Raw genomic sequence first — 24,002 nt, forward strand, 5'->3', positions numbered from 1 at the left:
TTTCCCTCAAGTGAACACACACTTACAAAAATACAGAGATAACACAGTACAAAAAATACACCCATGTATTCAGTCGTAAATCAAATATTAAGTTGCAGTTGAATTCTTTTAAAAGTGCAACTTTAAGTGAAAAATTTAAGGTTTTTCCATTAAAATGAATATAAAAACTACAGTTTCTGCAGAAACTTTTCTCCTAAGGAAAGAAAAATAAATATATTATGTGCTGCAAATTGAAATACTTTACATTGCTAAATTCTTATACTGGTAAATTAACTTTTGTATTTTAAAATTTATTTTGTTCTTAAAGAAAATATGCTAACATTTACTTACCTCCTACTCACTGCATCGCCAGCTCACTGTCCACTCAGCGCATCAAACCTACTGCTTGCTATATATCTCACTCCCTTTCCTCCTGGTTGCTGTGATCCTTCTTCTTGCTGACCCTTCAGCTTGTGTCTCTGCCACACTCTCTTTCCTTACTACTGTCAAACCTCCTAATTGCAGCCTTTGCTGCTTCCTGATCCTCCCTTCTTACTGCTTGAGGTTATGTGAGGTTTACACTTTCAGGAGTGAACATTAACAGGCTTTAATAAACTGAATAGTTTAGAAGGCTTGGCATGGTGAGAAGGGACATCCTACTGGTGCCTTACAGACTCTGATCCCAGTTCCCCGTGATGTGACATCACTTTAACATAGCATCTTTTTGTACAAGCTATTCCAAAAGCAAACATTCAATTAACTATTTATTCTACATTGCTGACCTTCCCATCCTCCAGTTTATGATATCTGATTCTCTTTCTCACTGTCATCCCTCCATTTCGAGGTTTCTGCCATTTCCAGATGTCCCTGATTTTTGTGGACTCTTCTTGCCTAACCTTCTAATCTCAGGCTATCCAATTTGGCACCACCTTCTCCTGAACTATGAGTGAGCTCTGAGCATAAGAGGCTGGAAGTGCAGCTTTGACTTGCAGGAAGTCAGCCGTGAGCTGGAGAGGTCAGAAGAGGCAGTGTCAGGGAGTGGCAAAACCACAAGTTAGAGACACAGCAAGAGGGAATGGCAGAGGACAGCAGTGAGACAGAGGGCCATGGAACAGAATCCTCTGCAAATTTAATTCCGACTGGGTCTCGCAGCTTTATATCAGAACCATAACGAAATAGCTTCAAAACACGTGATGCTAAATACAAAATTAGGTCCTATTAAACTTACAAATGTTAAAACAGAATGACTCTAGATGGGCTAACTTAAAACAATGACTTATTATGTATAGTACTTTTTAAAATCATTGCAATATTTTTCTTAACCAAGTAAAATATATTTTTGCATAAGTCAGTATGTGTTCTTTACCATATTTCATTGGATCTTTAAATTTAACAAGAAAATAGAAACATAGTTCGAAGTTGAGCTCTGTACCTTGCAAGTATTCAATTTAAATTGAGTCATCCTGATGGATTTAAAATCCTAGTGGGATGGGATAGAATGCCATGCATTAACTCACTGTACGGTCTGTTCTTCACTGCTTTATGTTCACAATTTTCATCATATTTTGTCCCATTCCATATCCAGGACTGTTTGACACATGCACTTTTGACCTAGCAAATATATTGCTAAGGCCTGGCGAAACCAGCATTTCCACTAACACAAAAAAACCCAAAGAACTCCAGATGCTGGAAATCCAGAAACAAAAACAGAAATTGCTAGAAAAACTCGGCAGATCTGGCAGCATCTGTGGCAAAAAAAGCAGAGTTAACGTTTCAAGTCCAGTGACCCTTATTCAGAACTGATGGCTAGGAAAATGTTGGTATTTATTCTAGAGAAGGGGCTGGGGGAAGAGGGAGAAGTAAATGAAAGATGGAGATAGAGCCAAGAGGAAAACAATTGGGCCAACAAAGAAATGGGTAAAGGTCAGCCTGGGAGAATCAATCACTGCTAATGGAGACCATTAGAGGCTGACAGCGGGTTGTTTGTGGTAGAAGTCCGTGTGATAACAAGGCCTGGTGTGTGGGGGTTGGGGTAAGGACATGGGAGAAGGTAAACTTCTGGACCCAGTATCTAGTTCAATAGTGCCTGAGCATCTTCTTCCGTGTCAGCCACTAACAGTCCCCATTAGCAGCTATTTGTTGTCCCAGGCTGACCCTTACCCATTACTTTGTCTGTCCAACTGTTTTTGTCTCTTGCCGGGCTCCATCTCTACCTATCGTTTACTTTCCCCCCCCCGCCTTCTCTAGCATATATACCAACCTTTTCCTCGATACAATCAGTTCTGAAGAAGGGTGACTGTACCTGAAATGTTATCTCTGCTTTCTTTTCACAGATACTGCCAGTCCTGCTGAGTCTTTCCAGCAATTTCTCATTTTATCGCCACTAACATTATAGGTGTCATCCCATGATTGATCTATAAGGAGGAGCACTTCCTCAATTACAAAAGTCATCCTACTGATGGCAGTTTTCTTTCTTCCCCTCTTCCATATTATATGGGCTGATTCCCCTCTGAGAGATAGGAGCATGTGGAAGCCAAGCTTTCATTTTGTATCGTTTGGGAAAGAACTTCTGTAATATATTTTAAACAGAATAGGGTACATAGGTTAAACGTGCTTTTAAATAAACTTCAAGTAGCTGTGGCCAAAGCAAAATTTCTTCTCCAATGAATGGGCAACAAGAAAAGTTACGTAAACATCTACACTGTCTCACAGAGAAGCAACTGGAACTTGTGTCCAAGAGCAAATGCAGTCAAGTTTTTTTTTTGGTGACCAGGTAAGGTAGATGTGACAGCAGATTGCAGTTGTAGACTAAATTCATTTGAGATTAATTCTATATCTGGCACACATCAAATGGTAGGTGGGCAGGACCATTACTCCACCTGGATGGCTGTTGGTGACAGGCCCCATCAATTTTCGTGGGTGTGTCTCATTCAGGTAGAACAGGCAAACTGCCAGAGCTAATCTTGATGTTTATATACAACTCCTCAGTTGGAAGTGACGAAACCCAGCAAGGTGTGTGTGTATATATGTATAATATAGACAAATGAGTCTGCAGCAACACCACCTTGAAGAAAACAGGGCTGAAAAGATCAAGGGGAAAGTAAATGAAGTAGCAGTTATAAATTGCCAAAGAAAAATAAAAATCATAACGTCCAAAAAAAAGGCTTTAACCTATCAAGATATATAATATTTAAAAGTCCAGAAATAATTATGGATATGCATTACCAGATCTGCTTTCAACTTTGCTTTTTTTATGATCTCTTCAAATAATGCTGCAAGTTACCATTTGATAATCTACATTATCCATGGTTTGAGCGCCAATTGAATAAGTCAATGATGGTACTGACTCAATAAAACTGAGGTGCTAACCTTGATATTTAAGCTGTTTTAGATTTAATAATGAGTTCTGCTGATTGCCTAAATACATTTTCTGCCTGAAAATTAGAGCAGGCATATCTTGAATGGCATGTTAACTTTTCCTTTCTTGACCCTTCAAGGGGAGGCAGTGGCATAGTCACTAGACTAGTAATCTAGAGACCCAGGCTTTGTGGAAATGGGTTCAAATCCCACTATGGCAGATGGTGAAATTTTAGTTAATGTAAATATAGAATTAAAAAGGTAGCCTAATGGCAATTGTTGATTGTCATTAAAAATAAACCATCAGGGTTCACTTTAATCCTTTAGGGAAGGAAATCCGTTGTCCTTTCCTGGTCTTGCCTACATGCAATTCCAGACCCACAGCAATGTGGTTAACTCTTAGCTGCCCTCTGAAATGGCCCTATCAAGCCAGTCAATTCAAGCAGAAATTGGCCAATGTCCCATGAATGAATTAAATATTGAGAACTCACCAAGGCTCCTTCAACAGCTTCTCCTAAATCAGTGACATCTACCACCTAGAAGGACAAGGGAGGCGGGTATGTGGTAACATTCCCCACCAAGCCGCACATCATCCAGTCTTGGCCCTCGAACTTATAACTCAATGGGTCAAAATCCTGGAATTTTCTCCCTAACAACATGTGGGTTTACCTGCAGTGAATGGACTGCAGCGGTTTAGAAAGGCAGCTCCCTGCCACCTTCTCAAGGGCAACTAGAGATGAGCTATTAATGCTGAGCCAGCCAGCACCACCCACATACCATAATTGATTTCTTTTTTAAAAAAAGTAATAGCTATTTCCTTACTGACACTGGATCAAATTCCTGAAGCTCCCTTCCAAACAGCACTGTGGATGTACCTAACACATCATGGACTTTTGGCTGTTCAAGATAGTTGTTCATCACTGTTTTCTCAAGGGCAATTAGTGATGACAATAAATGCTGGCCTAGCCAGTGACACCCACATACTATGAATAAATGAAAAATAAATATGCTTAAGACAATGAGTGTTAATGTCTCAATACCTAAACCCTCTGACGTGGAAGTCCTCCTTTTCATTATTGACTCTACTCTGTTCAGTTCAGTTTCTTAAACTAGCAGCCTGTAAACCAACACAGAAGCTATTGTATTTATGTACAGCATTGTACCACCATTGGTCTCTGAAATGAACTGTTATAAATACATTCAGGAAATGATATTTTAACTCCAAGGAAACAGTTTAATCTCTCTTTTATTTACAATTTTACAAGTATTTGCACCTACAGAGAGTGGATTTACAAAGGGACTTTGAGATAAAAGGGATTTGTTCAGTCTAGGGTGGCTGGATTAATATCTTAACATCAAAATTGACCCTAATTGCACTGTCATCAGACAACTATTTTATGCACTCTCTCTAGCAGCGTGGTTGGATAGTGATTGAAAGTGGAATTTCTTCCAGAGTTGCTTTTGGCTGCATTGCTGAAATGACTTGCAAAACTGTTAAAATGGGTTACACCAATTATCGTGTTGCAGATCAGGGGTTGAAACTCGTGTTGTGGCCCAGTACTACAACACACAATGTAATTACTCATTGTTTCTGTTTGTTTTATTATATTCCGTGATTCTGTGATAGTTTTAATGGTTAGTGGTAGTTTAGTAGCCTATCACATCACTTAACTATAAGAAATAAATGCATTTTCCGGCAAAGCAGAAATGTGCAGAATATTGGATGTGACTAGAAAGAGACATCAGAAGTAATGCTGGAGACAGCTAGTACTTTCCAAACACAGCATAGCTTTTGTTGATTCATATGTAATGCATTTCGTGTGTGGTAGTGTTTAAAATGGCATCTTGCAGTCATATTAATTTAATATCAAAAGTACTGATTTTGGCCCTATAACTAGAAGTTAAGAATATAAGATGTACATCTCAACATCTAGTGACTGTACTTGAAGAGTTTTTATAGTGTAAAGGAAGTGATATAAAGTGTAGATAAGAGATCTGTGTTTATTCTGGGAACTACAAAGGCCTTGATTTCCACAGTCACATGATTGCCTTATCATGTTGTCATCATGGTCTGTGAAACTGGCTCAAATTATGGCAAATCACTCTGAAGTTTTATTTTTGATTTCTGGTGAACGTTGTTCTAAACGGAGGCAAGTTTTACAATTTGCAAACATTCACTTCGTTGGATTTTGTTAAATTGTAACTTTCAATCCTGATAATTGCAATAAATAGGCAATGGATTTTCTGGAATTTTATAATGAATCAATGGTTGAACGAAATGCCTCTCTATGTCTTTTCATCTCTTTTGGGAAGGTAAATTCCTCCAGTAGAAATTTCGCAAAATTTGGAAGCTTTCAAATAGAGCATGTTTTCAAAACGCAAATGGACATCTTACCACCCATGACAAAACATAATCGTATTCTAACAATCACGTTTATTTTGTTGGAATCAATTCTTAATCTCATTCAATACTGTACAGACCAATCATGCCTGCCTTCAGGACTTTAATGAACGATCATCTAATACATATTGGGAAGTGCTAACAGTGCTTTTAATGATACTAAATACGAACTAATACTTTAATGTTTTGTGGAAACTCTAATGTATTTGGTATTAATACTTTTGTGAATGCATATTTATACTTGAGGACTATGTGAAAAACTGGAACATGTGGAACTGTTTGGATATTTTATGAATTGAAAAGAGTTTCCAAGTGATTTCTTAGAAACAAAGTCGGGAGTTTAATGAGTTTTGTGGTTTGCCTGCTGTTCACAGACTGTCATGTAGATTTGGAGGAAAGTTTAAGGGAGATAAGCAATGGGGTTTATGGCCCTTATTTGCTGGAAAATCTGGTTTTGAAAAGACTATGGGTCCTGTATTCCATTCTGGATTTTGTCTTCTTCCTAAGTACTCAGTAAGAAAGAAACACTAGGAGCTGTAAATGTCTCTCCCTGTCTAGGTCTAAGTTTCTGGGAATAAATCTGACTACCTTATGAACCATTGAAGGATAAATTGCGTCACTTTCCAAACACTCGAATCCAGCTTGATTTCATTCTGAACTGAAGATTATCCATCAATCTACAGCTGACAGATCCACTTTCATTAACAAAGACCCAGTGGACCATGAGAAATAATCACATTTTATCCTTTGTCTTCAGACCCTTGGCCAACAGGGGCGTTTATCCTTCTGCCATTTTTTAAAACAGATTATCTCTGCAGATTGTTACCTTTTGCATTGTGCGTGTCTGTGTTTAGGATTATGGAGACCACTTCTAATTCCAGATTCTAGTTCAACATATAGATCAATTATTGTACATGTTGACAGTGTATGCCACTCATTTTAAGAATAAGATTACTGTTGTAATAAACAGATTATTGCGAGTTAATTTTTAAAAAAGCCTGATGAAAGTCTCTTTTAATCTGAGTAATAGTACAAAAGAGAAGCAACTCACCATTTCAATGATGAAGTCAACCACCCCACATTAATACAATGGAGCGACAAGTGGAGTAGTGGGGTTTGATTACCAACGACCTCCACCAGTCAGTGCGAATGTTAAGTTCAGCTTTCTGAACTAAATTGCTGTACTACTGCAATAATCAAAGTAAACTGGCTTCTCAGTTGAATGAATTCCCTCTTTTTTTTTTGCCAGATGGATTGCTGTCACGATTGCTCTGTCTTCTGAGCAAGTGGTCAAAGGAGGTGGAAGCAGAGGGGTGCAATCCTACTGCTTCTTAGTGAGAGTTTACTCGCATGTAGCACCCCCCTCCACCCAATCCCCAAAGTCACCTCCACAAGGATGGGAATGTTTTACCCCCGTCACTGCAACTTAGTTTGTTTTCAAAGATGAAACTACACAATAAACATTTTACATTGTACCCTATAGTAATAATCTAGTTGCACATTTCAGTAGAGAATTGAGGCTACCACGATCCTGAATGCAATCCATACACTTGGAAATTAATACGCAAGTCAAACAATGTCAAATATTTTGCATCATCTGCATTTATAATAAAATAACAGGGTCCTTTTTTGACACATGAAGAAGGATATTTTGTTGCACGACTCCTTTTATCCATATGAGGTTGCTACTGGAATCTGTGGAATGGTGAAGTAATTGGCAGAATGTGGAATGCAATGAAAGAGTTTTTTTTTAAAATATCAACAAGGAACCCTTCATTGGATTTTGGAGTTTTGTGTGTGAGCATTGGTTGATGAAACTCAGAGGTTACTGTAGGGTAATATTTGCTTATACTGCTATGTCACAAGGTCTAAATGTTCAGTATGGAATTAACCTTCACGATGATATAACAATTATTATTACTGTCAGGGCTTTCTCTAGTCAATATTTATCGTAGCTTAAATCAACATTCAAATTAGAAATTCTAAGAATGTTCCTCATTGAACTAAAAACAAATTAAGCATACTGAGTCAAAATCAAACTAGTTCATGCATCACTAGAAAGAATGTGTACAGTAGTGTGTGAATTGTTGAATTGGCTATTGGCTTGTATCTTGCTTAAAAAAAGCATTTGTAACGCTTTTAAATTTCAGTCACATATGAACTAAACACAGGAAGGAATGGAGTGGAAAGAGTAGGCTGCCCAGTACCTGAAGTATTTTTCTGCCATTGAGTTAGATCACTGCTGATCTGTAGCTATTTTTGCACCTATGATCCAAATTCATTGATATCCATTCCTAATTAAATTCCATTTATCTCAGAATTTAAAATTTCAATTAACCCAAGATCTACCATGTTTTGAAGGACAGGGCTCTGGACTTGAACTGCACTAAGTTCAATCCAGAATGACTAAAATTTTAGTTTTAATAGTAGAATCACAAACCGGAGGAAATCTCTGTATCTGCTTTATCAAATCCTTCTTTGCCATTTTTAACACCTCACTCAAGCTTCTAAGTGCAAGGAAATAGAAGCCAAATTTAGGGAATCTGCCTTCTATTTAACCTTCAAGCCATGTTATCATTCTGGTGACTCTACTCTCTACACATTTCCAAGGCCAATATCTCCTGCTTGAAGTGCTATGCCTAAATGTAAACACAATGGCCTGAATTTTCATAATGATGGCGATTCAATGTGAAAATTGTGACAGATGCCTAATTCTGGATGATCCAATATAGAATATGGCCCCTACTGTATTCACGGTGGCGAGGAAATGAAGTCTGGTTCCAGACTGCCCATCCATGGTTCATGGAGGTTGATGCCCATATAAAACTACACTGCCTTCGGTCACGTCTGATTTTCTTTAGCTAGGAGAAGGAACCACAGCATATGTGGATTAGACTTGGTAGAAGCAGGTCTAAATTTTTGGAGCCTGTTAGAGGTGGGGATACCCTTTTAGAGAGAGGCAACTGATTAAGATTCTATACAATTGAAGCATCACTTCCACACTTTTGTAGATCAACATTCTTGAGATAAAGGAAAACATTCAAATTATCTTCACAATTACCTTTTAATTATGGTAGCTTTTAGTGATCGCTGTAGCTGAGTATGTAGATCTTTTTGTTCTTCCACAATTCTTTGTTTCTCTTCGTTAGAAAAATATTCTAGGATCTAAAGTGGCTGATAAAAGAAAGTGGATCTTAAACTTACTCATATTAAACTGTACCTACCACAATATTGTGCACTCATCTGATCTGTCTGTGACTTCCTACCCCATCTGTGTAACTTATTATACTTTTTAAACTTAATACTACTTACAAGACTGGATATGGAGCTCACTATTCCCACATCTAGGTCATTAATATATGGTAAAAAGCTGAGCCTTCTACACACATTGTAATTGCACACAAAACACTAATTGTAAGTTGCATGCTGTCAGAACCAAGATTGAGTTCCAGCCACTGGACCCAAAACATTAACTCTAATTTCTCCCCACAGATGCTGCCAGACCTGCTGAGATTTTCCAGCAATTTCTGTTTTTGTTTTTGTTTCTGATTTCCAACATCTGCTGAAACTCCAGGTTAATTCAGAGAGGATATTACTTACGATCAGTGTTTCACAGAGATGTGTATAGAAGATTCAGTTGCTGTCTGGAGTACTGGCCATTAATTTTTGCATCTGCATTGGGAGTGTAGAGTTCAAATGTTAGATTTTTGTTCTGGCTGAGGCTTCTGGGGGTTGAGGTTGGTGCAGAGGCTGTCGGGTGAAGTGGCGAGCTGGTCAGAAGGCCTGCCTTGGTGCTCCATCACTTCATCCAAAATTTAATAAAACAACGTAGCCTATTAATGATGTACATGAAGGACTAGTGAGCTCCATATCCAGCGTTTTACGTAATGTTAAGGTTAAAAAGTATGATAAGTTGCTTAGATGGGATAGGAAGTCAGAGGCAAACTAGCTGAGCTTTTCCAGCAATTTGTTGGAGCTGCTGCCTGTTGCTGACTACTTGGTCTAGTTGAACAAAATGCTCTCTATGCAGTACACAAAGCCTTTGACACAAGTTGAAGCTGAACTTCTTGATACTCTGGAACAACTCAGGCAAGGCAATTGACAGGCTGTCCAGTGCATTTTGTTGTGGATAGTCACTGACCTTTATCGATCACCTGGTCACTCAAAGTGAACATCTGAATCCTCTGCAACTGAGATAATATACCACATTGCCGAGCTAGCACCTTTATCATCCAACAGCCCTGTCTGAATGCATGCGTGGCTGTGCTCATCTGCCCCACTCCTATAAACCTGATTTTGGCTGTAATCAAATATTTAGGCTCTGCATTTAATTGAGCTAGAGAAAGCATTGACATGCTCTCTGTTGAGAAGTATACTGATTTCTAAGTTACAGTGAGCAAAAACATTACACCTCACTCATCATCTCCTCATTTTCTTTAGAATTGTTGTCCCAGAAACAGAAATTAGTAAAGCCTGCAAATGACACAAACTAGTCTCGTTAATCTTATATACTTCAAAATGAAACTTCAGTCAAGTTCATTTCCAAGCATTGCAGTTTTCTCTCTTTTTTTTTTTGACCATGAACCAGTTAGAAATAAGTGTAAGATTTCTACAACCCATTTGGTATTGCCATGCAACTGAATTTTGGAAAATTTGCGCAATAAAAATGTAATAATTGTAATTCTAAACCAAACAAATGTTCATATCATTACTTTGAAATTAATTGTAAGAGGTGATAAAGGACAAGTTGATTAGAGATTGGAAGCAGAAACCTGGGGCAGAATTTTTTTTTTAATCCTGGTAACGTGTATCAGTCCTGCTGGAGAGAACTCTACACCACCTCGTTTGGGGAAATTCTTCCCGATTTAAGGCCAATCTCAGGATCAAGGACACTGGAGGTCGAAATTCCAACAGTCAAATGCTGCCAGCTCTCGTCACAGACCGGCAGCTCCTCTTTGGCATCAAAGTCGCAAGAGAGTGATGATAGCTGCTGGCAATGCATCCCACCATCAGTCCTGGATCAGTGAGGGACATTAACTTTTCTGAAGAAGAGTCCTGACCCATAACGTCAACTTTCCTGCTCCTCTAATGCTGCCTGGCCTGCTGTGTTCCTCCAGCTCCACACTGTTAACTGTGGGGATGGGTTGCTCACTTGGGAAGGGATCTGGGTGGATGCAAGAAAGGTCAAGAGAATGGCACTCAGTGTGCCACATCCCCTTTCCCTCCCTCCCTCCTCCAATCCCGGGTTTCTGAGTTAGGAACTTGGGTGCCATTGAACAAAAGATGCCTTTGTCTCCTGGACAGCTTTCAAGGAAATAGAACTTTATTTGCCTTTGAGTTTCATACATGACGACTACCCTGCCCATCACCGTATAAAGATATTTAATAATCAACCTGATCAGAAATGTTATTACACAGCAGTGGAGCAGATATGACTTGAACCTGTGCCTCCTGGCTCAGAGATAGGGACACTATCATTACACCAGAAGAGCCCTACCATACCACTGCTTGAATGCCAACTGTAGAGTGAGGTCCTGAAGTGTGCATAAACTTTTCTCTTTGGGGGCCTCAATTGACTGAGATGGAAAGGATAAACGTTCCCAACCTGGAATTGTTCAGGCCAGATGCTGGAAGATGAGTGGTCTGACCCCACACCCTCTCTAGCCTGAATAAAAGCACTGTCCCTCCACAGTCACCTTGAGAGGGCATTAAATTCCACTTCAATTTCTGATTTACCTATTTTTTTGTTTTTACCCATTTTTACTCCAGTATAATTTATGTTCCATTTTTCATACAATGTTTATGATTCTGAAAGTTCTCAATCCAATTGAAAAGTTTTAACTTTGGAAACAACAAAGCACAGACACAAGAATGATTAGCTGAAAAGGTCAGCAGTGAGATGAACATTTCTGTTCAAAGATATGAACCTAATCACCAACCTAATTTGAATCTGGTCTAATTTTCAATACCTAATTGTTGACAGATCTTCATGATGAACAGATTTGCTGGTTTAGTTATGATTGGCATTGTCCCCAAGTGGCAAAATGAGCTAACCTAATTGACAGGATGAATATGACAACTGCACAACATTCTACTGCAATATTAGCAAGGCAACTTCTTTTTATTAAAACATTTTAGTGGTATTTTTTCTTTATATACACCCACGACAGAATAGTGCAAATCATTTTGTTATTTACACAGTGTCTGTGGAACTGACATGGAGGTTTGTAGACTGTTCTTCCCCAGAGTGAAAATGATTTGCCACTTTTCATTTTAATTAAGACTGGTGATCAGAATTTAGAACTCTAACAAATGCAGAGAAACCTGCCATTATTGGGTCAGTCACTTCAGAAAGTTTACAGCTCATGTCGTCAAGACAGGGTGCCCTCATTTAGAAGATGATGTCTACTCGGTTATGAGTTTCCGCCTTGGGTCTGTGTTATTGAACAGGGTGATTCTACACCCACAGACTTTTAGTAAATGGGGCAGAACATTCTGCGAGGTATTAGAATCCAAAATGCAGATTTATTTTATTTTCATCCAACTTTCTTTACAGCTTACATACCCTAACATTGAAAATAGTATTAAATTTGCAGTTGTTGCTGCTGAAGATTGTTGCCAATGAATACCTGTGTGTGTATTCTTGGCATACATTTCATTATAATGTTACAGAAAAGATCTTTGTTTTAATGATGTGGATATTGTTATCGTAATTATGTAGGATTACATGGAGTATTTCGCACAACAACTGGCTGTTTGGCCCAACCAATCTGTACCAAAGTTTCTGTTCCACTTGAACTTCCTTCCAAATTTTCTCATGAAAATGTATCATTGTAGCAATCTATTCCTTTCTTCCTCATATATCTGTCTAATTTTTCACATCAGCTGCTCACTGCAGTTGCAAATTTCACATTTTTGCCCCTAATTTGGCTGAAGTTTTTTCTGAATTTCCTATTGACTTCCTTAGAGATGATCTTGTATTGATGCCTCTGGTTATGCTCTTCCCCACAAGAGGAAGCATTCTCTACGTGTTTCCTCCAACAAAACTTCTGATACTTTAAAAAGCTCTGTTAGGTCACTGCTCAGAGATCTTGTCTCAAGAGAGAAAGAATCCAGCCTGTCGAGCCTTTCCTGATATGTATACTCATGTGTTTCTGGTATTATTCCTTTATATCAGCTCTGCACTCTTTCTAATGCTTGTGTATCCTTTTTGTAGTATGATGCTAGAACCACAGTGTTCTAAATGGAGGGTCGAGCTAAGATTCAACATGGTTTCAGCATAATTTCCCTACTGTTCAATTTTATTCCTCTAGAAATAAAAAAAAGCTTGCACTTGATGTGCTTTTTATATGGCCTTGCTAACTTGTGAAACAACGTTTCGTGATTACAGTATTTGTGCTCAGGGATTTCTTTTGTTACTCTACCCCGTTCAGACTTGCATCTTCCAAGTAATAAGTGATCTCATTGGTCTTTCTACCAAAATGTACTTGCTCACATTCATCTGTGTGGAACTTCATTTGCCAATTATTTGCCTATTCTACAAGTTTATTAATATATAGTCTATAATTTGTAACTTTTAATCTATAAAGTGTTCCAATCATTAATTTTTATATCTGTAAAAATTATAATTTGAAGTGAATGGATTCAATGATTTTTACTTTGTGATTTGCAATCTGTGAGAATCCTTCAATCTAATTGGTTGCTTATTCCAGTTGATGATATCCTTGTTGATGGGCGCCTGGAGATTCCCTTGTGTCAAATTCAAACTCACATCAAGAAAGGGATAACCAGTGTCATTGAAATTGCTAGATCCTTGTAGGCAACTTTTTTCGAAGACAGCAGTGAATGCTGTTACTTTGCCATTGATGACAAAATCTAGCCTAATAACTATTGTTATTTGGACCAGATAGAACCCATTTGCTTAGAGTATACTGCAAAATAAATCATGGTTCTATTGTGTATGACAGTGAAAGTTCATTATTAGTTTTTTTAAATTATTTGAATTTCAACAGCATATTCTTTTAAAAAGGTATTGCTTGAGTACAAGGTGCTTAAAAAAGTATCTTTTCAATTTAGAAAACCATCAGAAACAAAGCATTTTAAGAATATTAATGTGTGCACATTAACATTAAATGAAGACAAATCCAGTGGGTGGTATTATTTGTGTTTGATAACTTGCTGATTCTGGTAAATGTCACACAGATGTAGCCTCCAGTGTCATTGCAACAGCTGTCTAAACATCTTTTTATTTAGTTTGTTGTGCTCAAATGAAGGCAGTACTCGAACTGATGACATAAACCTGATGTCCTTAGGCGGTTTACTGAGAATTTATTCCTCAAGTTAGGAGCAAAATACAACTTGTTTATGTTGAACATCTGACTTATTTTGATAATGACTTTTTGTTTGGTAGTACAAAACTTGAGTATTGCTGAAGAAGGACTTTTTATAAAGGTTTTTCATCTTGCACCCATCAGGATATTTGCTAGAATACCAATGTAAAGGGAATGAGAAAAGAGTGCTGATTGGTTGGCAAGTGAATTCTAATTGGGAAAGATGTTGCCATACAAGATGTACCAGTTAACTGTCAGTTATCATCAGTTAGATTGCAGAATGAATTGACTTGATATACCATATATTTAATTCTTTTATTTTTTGGTTAGTTAACATGGTGGTTGGTCACTGAAACATAAATCACAAGAGATCTTTTTAATCTAAAGGCATCTTAACTGTTGTTTGTTCAAGTTGTATAGCTATCTCTCAAGTTTACTCTTGATAATCGCTTTCTGTCATTGCACATGGAATTAGTCCAGGAAGGAATTCTGAATGCATGTTAAAAAGCATTAACCACTTTGACTGTATACATTACCTTTATTCCTGTCTACCTTGGAATCGTTAAAAAATACTGTTATTACCTTATTTTTGCATATTTTATTGAACTATCTGCAATCTCCACCTCCATCTCAATTCCATTGTTTGGTGATCTGAAAGACATAACAGGAACCGCACCAATTTTCTTTGCATTAATGCATTACTCTAGATTACTGTTATGATCTCAGTCACTAATTCCATTTCATGTATCTATTTGGTATATCCAATGTATGTTTTTTATATTTTGTTTATCCCCATAATGAAGAAGTCCAAAGTGGAACTTACATCTGTAACATTGATGTTCCTACTGCTGATTGGAAAGACAGGATCAGTAGTGTGTGTGCTGGCCATAAAGTGCAGGCCAAGTGTACATTTATAACCATTCCTGATGTCTTTCTGGTCAGTGACAGAAATTAGTGATGATAGAGTCAATCATTAACACTGCTACTAGATCATTAATTTTCTGCCCTGTCTGATCAGGAATATTAATTTGCCAAATCACTCCAACTTTAAGCTATATCTCTTCTATCACTATTTCATTATAGTACAGTTTTAATGTTCCAATTTTGTTTTGAAAAGGTTGTGATTTTTGCATAAATTCTGTTTATTATTGTTTTCACTATGTCTGGAACAAAATTCCATGAATTGAACAGTAAAGCACACTAACATAGAAATTTGTCACTGAATATATCTCTGCAAAAAATGGCTTGCATTATTCATAGCTGGCAATGTCTTATGAAAAATAATTTTATCAATAGCATAGAAAGGCCAACTTGTAAGATAACTGCAGTTGTCCATTAGTGAAAATTTTAAACTATTTCAAAGCAGGTGTGAATGGAAGGGGAGTTGAAAAAATCATTTAAACTAGTTCTAATGCAATATTGCCCCTGCAGTATTAGAATTGGAGACATCCTTCATTGATCTCCTTTTATGCAGAGTGTATTGCTTTACACTATTGCTGGCCACTCTGTATTCCACATAACTACTGCATTGTGAAGCAGTTCTGTGTCTGACCTTGTTATGCCCTACAATTCACCCATTTTATGTTCTAGAGTGGATTTAGAGCATAGTGTTTGCTTAACACCAACAGCACCTCTGACAGTATAGGGGGGTTAAGAGCATCTCTCAAAGTGGGGTACTCCATGCAGTAGGAAACAGTAGCATGGCCTCATTTGTACTTGAATGCAGCTTCCAAAGTTGAGTTCTTGGTCTGTGGAACAGCTTCCAGTGTTATCATAACATGCAGGCTTTGATTTTTAAAAATAACTTAATTTCATCTTATAATAATATTTTTCAGATATTATTCAAAGTGTCCTGAATCAGCAATATGCAACTACATATAACACATGAACTGGGAACATTTGATTTGTGCACTTAAAAAAATGTTATCCTGAACCGTACTGCTATAAACACTTCTATTACAGTGTTGGAGTGGCCTATTTTCCTTTCCCAACTCTCATAACTGTATCTGTTAGTTTTTTCCTGGGGAAAATAAACTACAAATGTTTTGAAACAATTTTAGAATGTGCTAGTAGAATTCATGTTGCAGCTAGCTTCACATTTACTGTAGTGTTTTCTGCTTTCCAGATGCAACAATTGGAAAGGCAAGTAATCGATGCCAACCGTCGTGCTGAGAAGGCTTACCAGCAGGTGGTGTATAAGCAAACAGGCCTCTTCCTCACCTACTGTATACATTCTATTGTGTAGTCGTGTGCTTTAAATGTTACAACTTTATGCTTAGAGTCATTATCTTGCAAGCATGCTACAACTATCTGATGCAGGCAAGGCTGACCTAGGTGAGAAATAACACCGATGTTTTAGAAACAAGCCTGGGCATCTGATATGAAAGATATCTGGCCCCAAATCACACAGTCCGATAAATTAACATCCGTTGTTGATTTAAGACAAAGTAAAAATTGAAACTACCCTCATTTAAAAATCTCTCACGGATCCACTTTACGACAGTGTACACCAATGTCACCAAGCTTTATCACTCCCCACATCCACTCAGACTGGTCTAGATTGTTCATGTAAGCTTAACATTCTGTTTGACCTGGTCTTAAACATTTGATGGTTCAAATGCACAGTCTTGTTCCTCCTGATCCCACAAGGAAAGTTAAAACACTTGCCTTAATCTTCTGATCGCCAATTTTCCTCTTGCTTGAAACAATTATTACACACATTTAGGCAAAGGCAGTACCTATTACTATTTTTCCTGAAGTAAGATGGCAGAGAATGGCAGAATTACTCAGTGTGTCAGACACCATTTGTAGAGAGAAAGAAAGTTAATAGACAGAATCTTATAGGGGTCTGAGCAATGTGACTTATGGCGAAATTTGTGGTAGAATAAGACGAGAAATCAGCAATGTCAGTCTCGAAATCCAGAGTATCTTACTCCATTTTTTGTTTTTCACAAATGGTGTGGCAAGTTTCTCAGCAGCGGTGAATTGCCAAATAATTAGTTTTATTGCTTGTTAAATGCCTTGATGACCACCCAACTCAACTTGTTCATAACTTAACATGGATACCAGAGCATCTGCAGGCACGGTCCATGGGAACTGGCCACATGCAGCCCATACCCATGGCCAATGTGCCAGTCTCTAAGAATTCTTGTGGCAAATCTCCAACCTACTTACAGGAAGCCTCTGCACTTCAATACCGTACCTTGAGCTGCACCAGCAACCATCGTTGTAATGCAGTAGCAAGGACACTCTGCACTCAGGAGGACACACACCCAACTCATGGACAAGACCAGGCTATATCCCTGGGCTTATTGCTTGCCGTCAAAGTGTACACTCACTCGGAGCATACCGGGCAAATCATCCCTGCCTTGCCTTGCCTTTTTGCGCTTTGGTCCCTTAGCTGCAGCTTTGCTCCCACTGCATTCTGGAAACATTGCAATTTGGCTATCACTGTCAGGTCCCCAGCCGTATAGCTCACTTCCCATGCTTAGGACCTTGATCTAAGACTGTAAGATAAACATTTTCAAGTAATTATACTTGATTTAAAAGACTACAGATATCAGGATCCACTATATACTGTGCTTTAGCAGTATTTGACATCTATTTTCAGTGTTCTAGTTTCCAAGATTACTGTTCAGTTATCTGCTCACTGGAGGGGAAAAAGGAGAAAACATTGGAGATGAAAACAGAAATTAAAAGTAGAGAGAAAAATGTTGAAGGAGGAGAGTGAAGATCAAAAGTGAAGGGAAAATTGTGGCCATCACCATTTGTATCGAGGAGGAGTTAATTAGTTCATTTTCCTTGTCTTTTTAGAGTTTTTGAATTTGTCTGCAGGGATTTAATCATTTTCCTGTTGCTGCCATAATAAGAGAGCGTTAGACATAAACAGACACATACCAACAAAACCAAAATATTAGCAAAACAACTGCAAGTGGTGATTAACAAACAACAGCTGCAAATATTTGCTTCCCACCTGGTTACAAATGGAAAATACTACTATGCAGTTGAGTGAAGTGATTCTTAAAATGTGATGATTTCATTCGGGAAAATCTGTGTCTGGATTTTACTTTGGCATGGTGTTACAGCACATTAAAATACCAGGAAATAACTGTCCAATTGAGATGTTATTGGAGTTTGAGATCAAATGTGAAATCTCCCATTAGGATAGCATTGAGTTTTACCATGAGTTAGCAGGACTAGCCAAGCTTCCTTCAATGGCTTTCCAACAGATACTGTCTGCTGTGTTTTTTTATTCATTTTATGAAGAATTTTATTGCATTTCTTTTGTGTGTGGTTTTTTTGTACCTAGGTTTGTGTCATGGAAGAGAAGCTAAAAACAGCCAATATCCAGACTGGTGAATCAGAGAATAAGTTGTTTAAGAGCTGTCAGGAGTTGGAAATTCTTATACAGGAAAAAGATGATATCATACAGCGTTTAGAGCTGCAGCTAGATGAACAGGTTTGCTATCATAGACATTACTACTTCAAATTCTAATTGAGTGGTTTGTTCCTAAGTACTTAGAAATGTGCATTGCTTACATATGAAACACATTTTGATTTAATAAACTGAATAGCTTCTTTTCGTTATGCTCCATTTTCTCTACTGAACAACATATATTTCTTTAGTGCCTTCAATGTAATAAAGCATTCCAAGGTGCTTCACTGAAACATTATAAAACAGAAATATGACGCAGAACCACGGAAGGATTTATTGGGTAAAATTACCAAAAACTTAATTAAAAGTATAGGTTTAAAGGAGTGTCTTGAATGAGGAAAAGAAGTTAAGGTGGTAGAGTAATGGAGAAAGGGAATTCCAGAAGCTAAGATCTACATAGCTGAAAGGACAGCCAACAATGGTGGTTTAAAATTGGTTTACTCACAAGACCAGAATTAGATGAGTCAGGCTATCTTGAAAAGTTGGTGGCTGGAAGAGATTACAGCAATGGAGAAAGGAATTTGAAAACAAGAATCGACATTTTAAAATCAAGGTTTTGAATGGAAGGCAATGTCAGTCAGCTACTTCAGGGATGCTTGGTGAATATACTCGGGGAAAATGACAATAGGCAGCAGACTAAGGATGGTAAAATGTGGGAGGCCAGCCAAGGGTGAGTTGGAATAGCTTAGAGTTAACAAAGGCATGAATGAAGATGTCAGCAGTAATTGGTACACGACAGGACCAAAACAGGTGATATTACAGAGGTGGAGAAAGATAGTCCTCATAATGGCATGGATATACGGTGGAAAGATCAACTCTGCGAGGACACCAGGATTACAAACTGTCTGCTTAAGTTTCACATAGTATGCAGGGAGTAGGAAGAAGTCCGTAGAGGGGGAAAAGAATTTGGAATGGGGACTGAAGACAATGGCTACAGTATTCCCAATATTTAATGGGCAGAAATTTCTGCTCAACTTGCACTGGATATTAGATAAGCGGTCAAAAATTTTGCAAAATGCAGGATTCAAGAAAGATGGGGCAGAGCTTTTTGGGCAGCAGGATTTCCTGCCCTGCTACTCAGTTGTGCAGATGACATCCAGACTGACGCTTTTTGCCCTATGCCATATCATGATCTGAGGTACATTAATTAGTTAGAGGCAAGACATTTGTCCCTCGTGGGAGGAAATCTCCACTTAGCTGCTGGCCAATCTGATTGAACGGCAGCTTTGTCATCCCAACAGCACCTCTAAGCGCAGTGGCATCTTCTGGGACTGCAAGCTGTCCCACCAGTCTAACTTTATCCTGTCTATTCTCACAGGAATAGATGGGTGTGAGTCTCACAGCAGTAACAGGTTGGAGGCCCAGGAGGAGGAGTGGTAGAGGTCTTGGTGAGGAGAGAATTCTCCTCCTGCATGAAGTCATACTGTTTCTGGGCCAAGGTGGGCGTGTTTGGCCTTGGAATGTTATAAAGATGTGTCATTTAAACAATGAATTTACAATATCATTGATTTAGACATGTATATACATATCTTGGACTTTTTGGAAAGATCATTTTTCAAGCAAAGGACACCGACTTCAACAGCATCAGTATTGCATTTGCAAAGAACAAGCTGCTTGGATCCAATGTCTCTGCAACGTTCAGTGAAAAAGTCACATGACCCAGTTGATAGGTGGGGAAAAATTTGTTTTGAACAGAGATTGTTGCAAAGAATTTGTCACGTAGACAACAGCCTTCATTTTGCTCTCTTCTTCTGAAAACCTCTTATCAAAGTTTGTTGGTTGAAAATCTAGTGGAAGGCCTGATCACCACAAGTAGGGGATTGTTGGAGGAGAAGTCTGAATCTACAGACAATCTTCAAAAAAGAGAATTCAACCAGCCATAACTGATCCAGTGAGAAATCTCTTGCCAATAGCTTGTGTCAAAGTTACTTCAGCTGCAGACTTGGATTTGGGTATTCTGCAAACATGACTTTTTTTTGTTTGACTGATTTGTTTCTGATGTTGCTCCAAAGACAGATTGTTTCCTCTCTTTTTAAGCTCAAATTTTGTGGTAGCCAGTAGAGACGTAGGGACAAGGAAATTAATCAGTTCGTCCTTCCTAACTAGTGATAATAACAGTGAAAGTCACCATTTCAGAATGCTAGAGTGAACATTTCTGAAATTCCTCAATCTACTGTTCATAAAGCAGGTCACTGGCTCTGGCAAAGACATTTTCTATCAATGAATGATTTTCCTGATGGTACCTAGAAATTAGAATGAAAAGACTCTGGTATTTGCTGCAATGGTGCTGCTTCCTTTATGTGTCAGGAGTCATAGACTATACATGTATTACCATTAGAACATCAGGAAACCAGCCAGAAGCATTTGTAAACAGGAAGGGATTTCATTCCCTCTTTGAGCAGCTACTTAGTGATCATCAACACAGAATAATGCAGATCTGGACCAAGTTTCCAGGCAACGGTCACGATTCTCCCATTCTGCTCCAATAAGCCATCTTTACTCAAAATATGAGAGATTGGTTGCAAGGGATCAAATACCACCCACCACAAATTGCATATGACACCCTTTTATTGTCTTCTCTTGCCTGTTGAGATGAGGTACAAATTACCATGGGATCACCGAAGTGATCAAGTGTACAGTTGAGGTCTTGAAATAAACATGGAGATGGCTGGATCGGTTGGAGAGTTGATTTATGGCACTTCACTTAATTAGCTCATTACCATTACCAGATTTTCCCATTACTGACCCAGATGCTTTAGGCATGTTTTAACACCCATCCTGCCAATCCCATTGAGATCATTAAATTCAACCTCTGCTCAGCATGGCTCATTTGTACTTTGGTTTACCAAATGAGCTTTTTGGGGGGAACTTTAATTCTGTCTTGATTAGATAGCAATTAAAGGAGTTGTGAACCAAATACATGTCTGGGTGACAAGGCTAATCACTGTAATCAAACAGAATCCAAAAGTACAACTGACTCTAATTAAATTTTAATATGTTATGTACCATTGGGAATCTAATTGGAAGATGATAAATAATTATGCACATCACTAACCCACCTATTCCCAGGTCTGAAAGCTTTCCGCATAAACAAGTTTGTGCTAATAAATATCTATTTATTCCCGTACATGATATTGAATATAATTAAGGGTAGGTAGGTGAAACTGCTTTCTCATCTAGCTTTGTCTTATGACACAGATTTCATAGCATGAAGGTCAAAATTATTGCAGTTCTGTTACTTCTTTTCATGTGTTCTGTTGTACTGAAGTGTTCACATATTCACAGAAGGTTAACAGTAAGCATTTGATTTTCAGAAGCACCTACGGATGCAGGAGGCCAAAATAATTGAGGAGAAAGCAGCTAAAATCAAGGATTGGGTGACAATGAAACTTCAGGAGGTACCTGAGTGTTGCTGCGTATTTATAAGAGAAACACATTCAGCATATTGAATTAGTTGTAGAATTTGTTTTGTTTTTGATTCATTTTCCCTTTTCTTGGAAATTTTGAGCTGCAAAACACATTTTTATGTCTTTTAGGTTCCTGTGTATGGAAAATGTATTCCAAACTGCTCATTATAAAATTTAAAATTATTAAGTCCATTGAACAAAAATTCTCCTAAAAGGTTTATGTGCATTCACCCAAGATATGTGCACTTATGTTACATTTGTATAAACTTATTCAGGTGGCTATTCTATCTATTGATTGAAGTATACCTAGAACATAGTTGTATTTACAATCTTAGTTGTTTAGAAGAATGAAGTTAGATTAATATTATGCAATATAATTTTTGATGTTTTCAGTAAACCACAGGTTCTTATTATTAATTTTCTGTTTTTAATGTGGAGTGATAATAATTTAACACCATCTATATCCTCTCTTTGCTCATAGCTTGAAACTGAAAATCAGAGTTTTAAGCTTACCAACCAGCAACAGGTGGAACACATTCAGATCCTTCAGACCAAATTACAAGGTTAGAGCCAAGATTCTCCACCATATATGTGATTTACTGAGTGAATTCAGTTGTTTACTATGCACCATTACCAGTGAATTCTTATGGGGTGATTACTTAACGCATATATATCATCTATTTCCCCTCAGTTCTCGACTGAAATCATTGGACTGCAATTACAGTGGCCCTTGTGCTGAAATTGAGCTTAACTGTATACCCCTTTTTATGGCAGACTTGCCTAACAAGCTCATTTTCCAATTTAGGAATGTGAAAAACAGCACAATGCAATTGCAAATGCAGTGCCACCAATGTATTGGACAGCTGAGTCGACTCTCCAAAACTGTCTTCCTTTGGTTTTTCTGTTGTATCATTGTGCAGAGTATGAATATTCTGTTTTGGAAGGCCATTTCTGTGGTTTAGTCTTTGCAAATTGATGTGAGCAAGGATCCAAAAAATTCCACTTTGCTTGTTTTCATGATGTCCATTTTCCAGATAAATAAGTCCTGATAGGCACAATAGTGTGATGTAACGTCCTTCTCTCACCTCTGCTCGGTCAGACCAGACCTCTTGGAGTAAGGAGGCTTTTCCGCACAATTTAGTCTATTATTTGCAACAGAAGTAAAATTGGTTTTGCACTGCAGTCAGAAATCATCTAGAGCAATGCTTGACTAACTGGAAATAAAAACTGAAATTGCCAGAACATCTCAGCAGGCCTGGCAGCATCTGTGGAGAGAAATCAGAGTTAACGTTTTGGGTCCTGAGACCCTTCTTCAGAACTGGGAATGGAAGGGTCTCAGGACCCGAAATGTTAACACTGATTTCTCTCCACTGATGCTACCAGACCTGCTGAGATTTTCTAGCATTTTATTTTTGTTTCTGATTTCCAGCATCCGCAGTTCTTCTAGTTTCTTAAATAACATGTTCTTGGGTTGCTGCTATCTTTTAGCACTGACAGGGAGTCGAGGACAAAAAGCATCATCTGACTTGAGCAAAACATCAGGGGAAGCACAACGGCTTAGCAGCCTAACTTTTGGATATTTTAAAGGAAACCCCAGAAGTCTTCAGCAGAATACCCTAGAACCAGGGTCACTGAACATAAAAATTACAGGTGGGTGTTGAATCATGTAAATCAATCAATAAAACTGATTTGTGTCAACTGGAAAATCCTGCCGCATTTATAGGTTTTAAATATATTAAGTAAATATTTCACTTCTGAAAATGAACAGACTTTATTTATTTCATCTTTTTAAATGTTTTCATTCTAGAGATTTTTTAAAAATATTGAATTGAGAGGGCAGATTGTTTACATTCTTTTTAGGAATCTAATAAAGCAACAGGAAGAAACTGAATTAATCTGCAAAGTTAATTCACATTTTACACTGTTCACAGCCATATATGAAGGCACCAACAAGAGGACGATACTAGTTGCTGTTTTAGCATTCATTATTTATATAAAACAAGAAAGTTAAGATGTTGCTTTGCATTAATATGTAATTCAATGAATCTATAATTCTGTTAATAATGAAACCTGGGAGGTCATTTCAGAAAAGT

The 24,002-nt window shown here is 37.9% G+C and overlaps 1 protein-coding gene across 2 annotated transcripts in view; it reads left to right on the plus strand.

Moving 5' to 3' along the window:
• Positions 1 to 24,002, plus strand: part of plekhh2 (pleckstrin homology domain containing, family H (with MyTH4 domain) member 2) — a 121,884-nt gene that overhangs the window by 18,297 nt on the left and 79,585 nt on the right. For both annotated transcript variants that reach the window (XM_048601254.1, XM_048601255.1), the window contains 5 exons: positions 16,193 to 16,255; positions 18,377 to 18,526; positions 21,817 to 21,900; positions 22,391 to 22,472; positions 23,398 to 23,559. In XM_048601254.1, the coding sequence (XP_048457211.1) occupies positions 16,193 to 16,255; positions 18,377 to 18,526; positions 21,817 to 21,900; positions 22,391 to 22,472; positions 23,398 to 23,559 (541 nt within the window). The remainder of the gene's footprint in view (positions 1 to 16,192; positions 16,256 to 18,376; positions 18,527 to 21,816; positions 21,901 to 22,390; positions 22,473 to 23,397; positions 23,560 to 24,002) is intronic.

This window comes from Rhincodon typus, chromosome 9 (assembly GCF_021869965.1).
Source record: "Rhincodon typus isolate 14 chromosome 9, sRhiTyp1.1, whole genome shotgun sequence".
Taxonomy (NCBI): Eukaryota; Metazoa; Chordata; class Chondrichthyes; order Orectolobiformes; family Rhincodontidae; genus Rhincodon; species Rhincodon typus.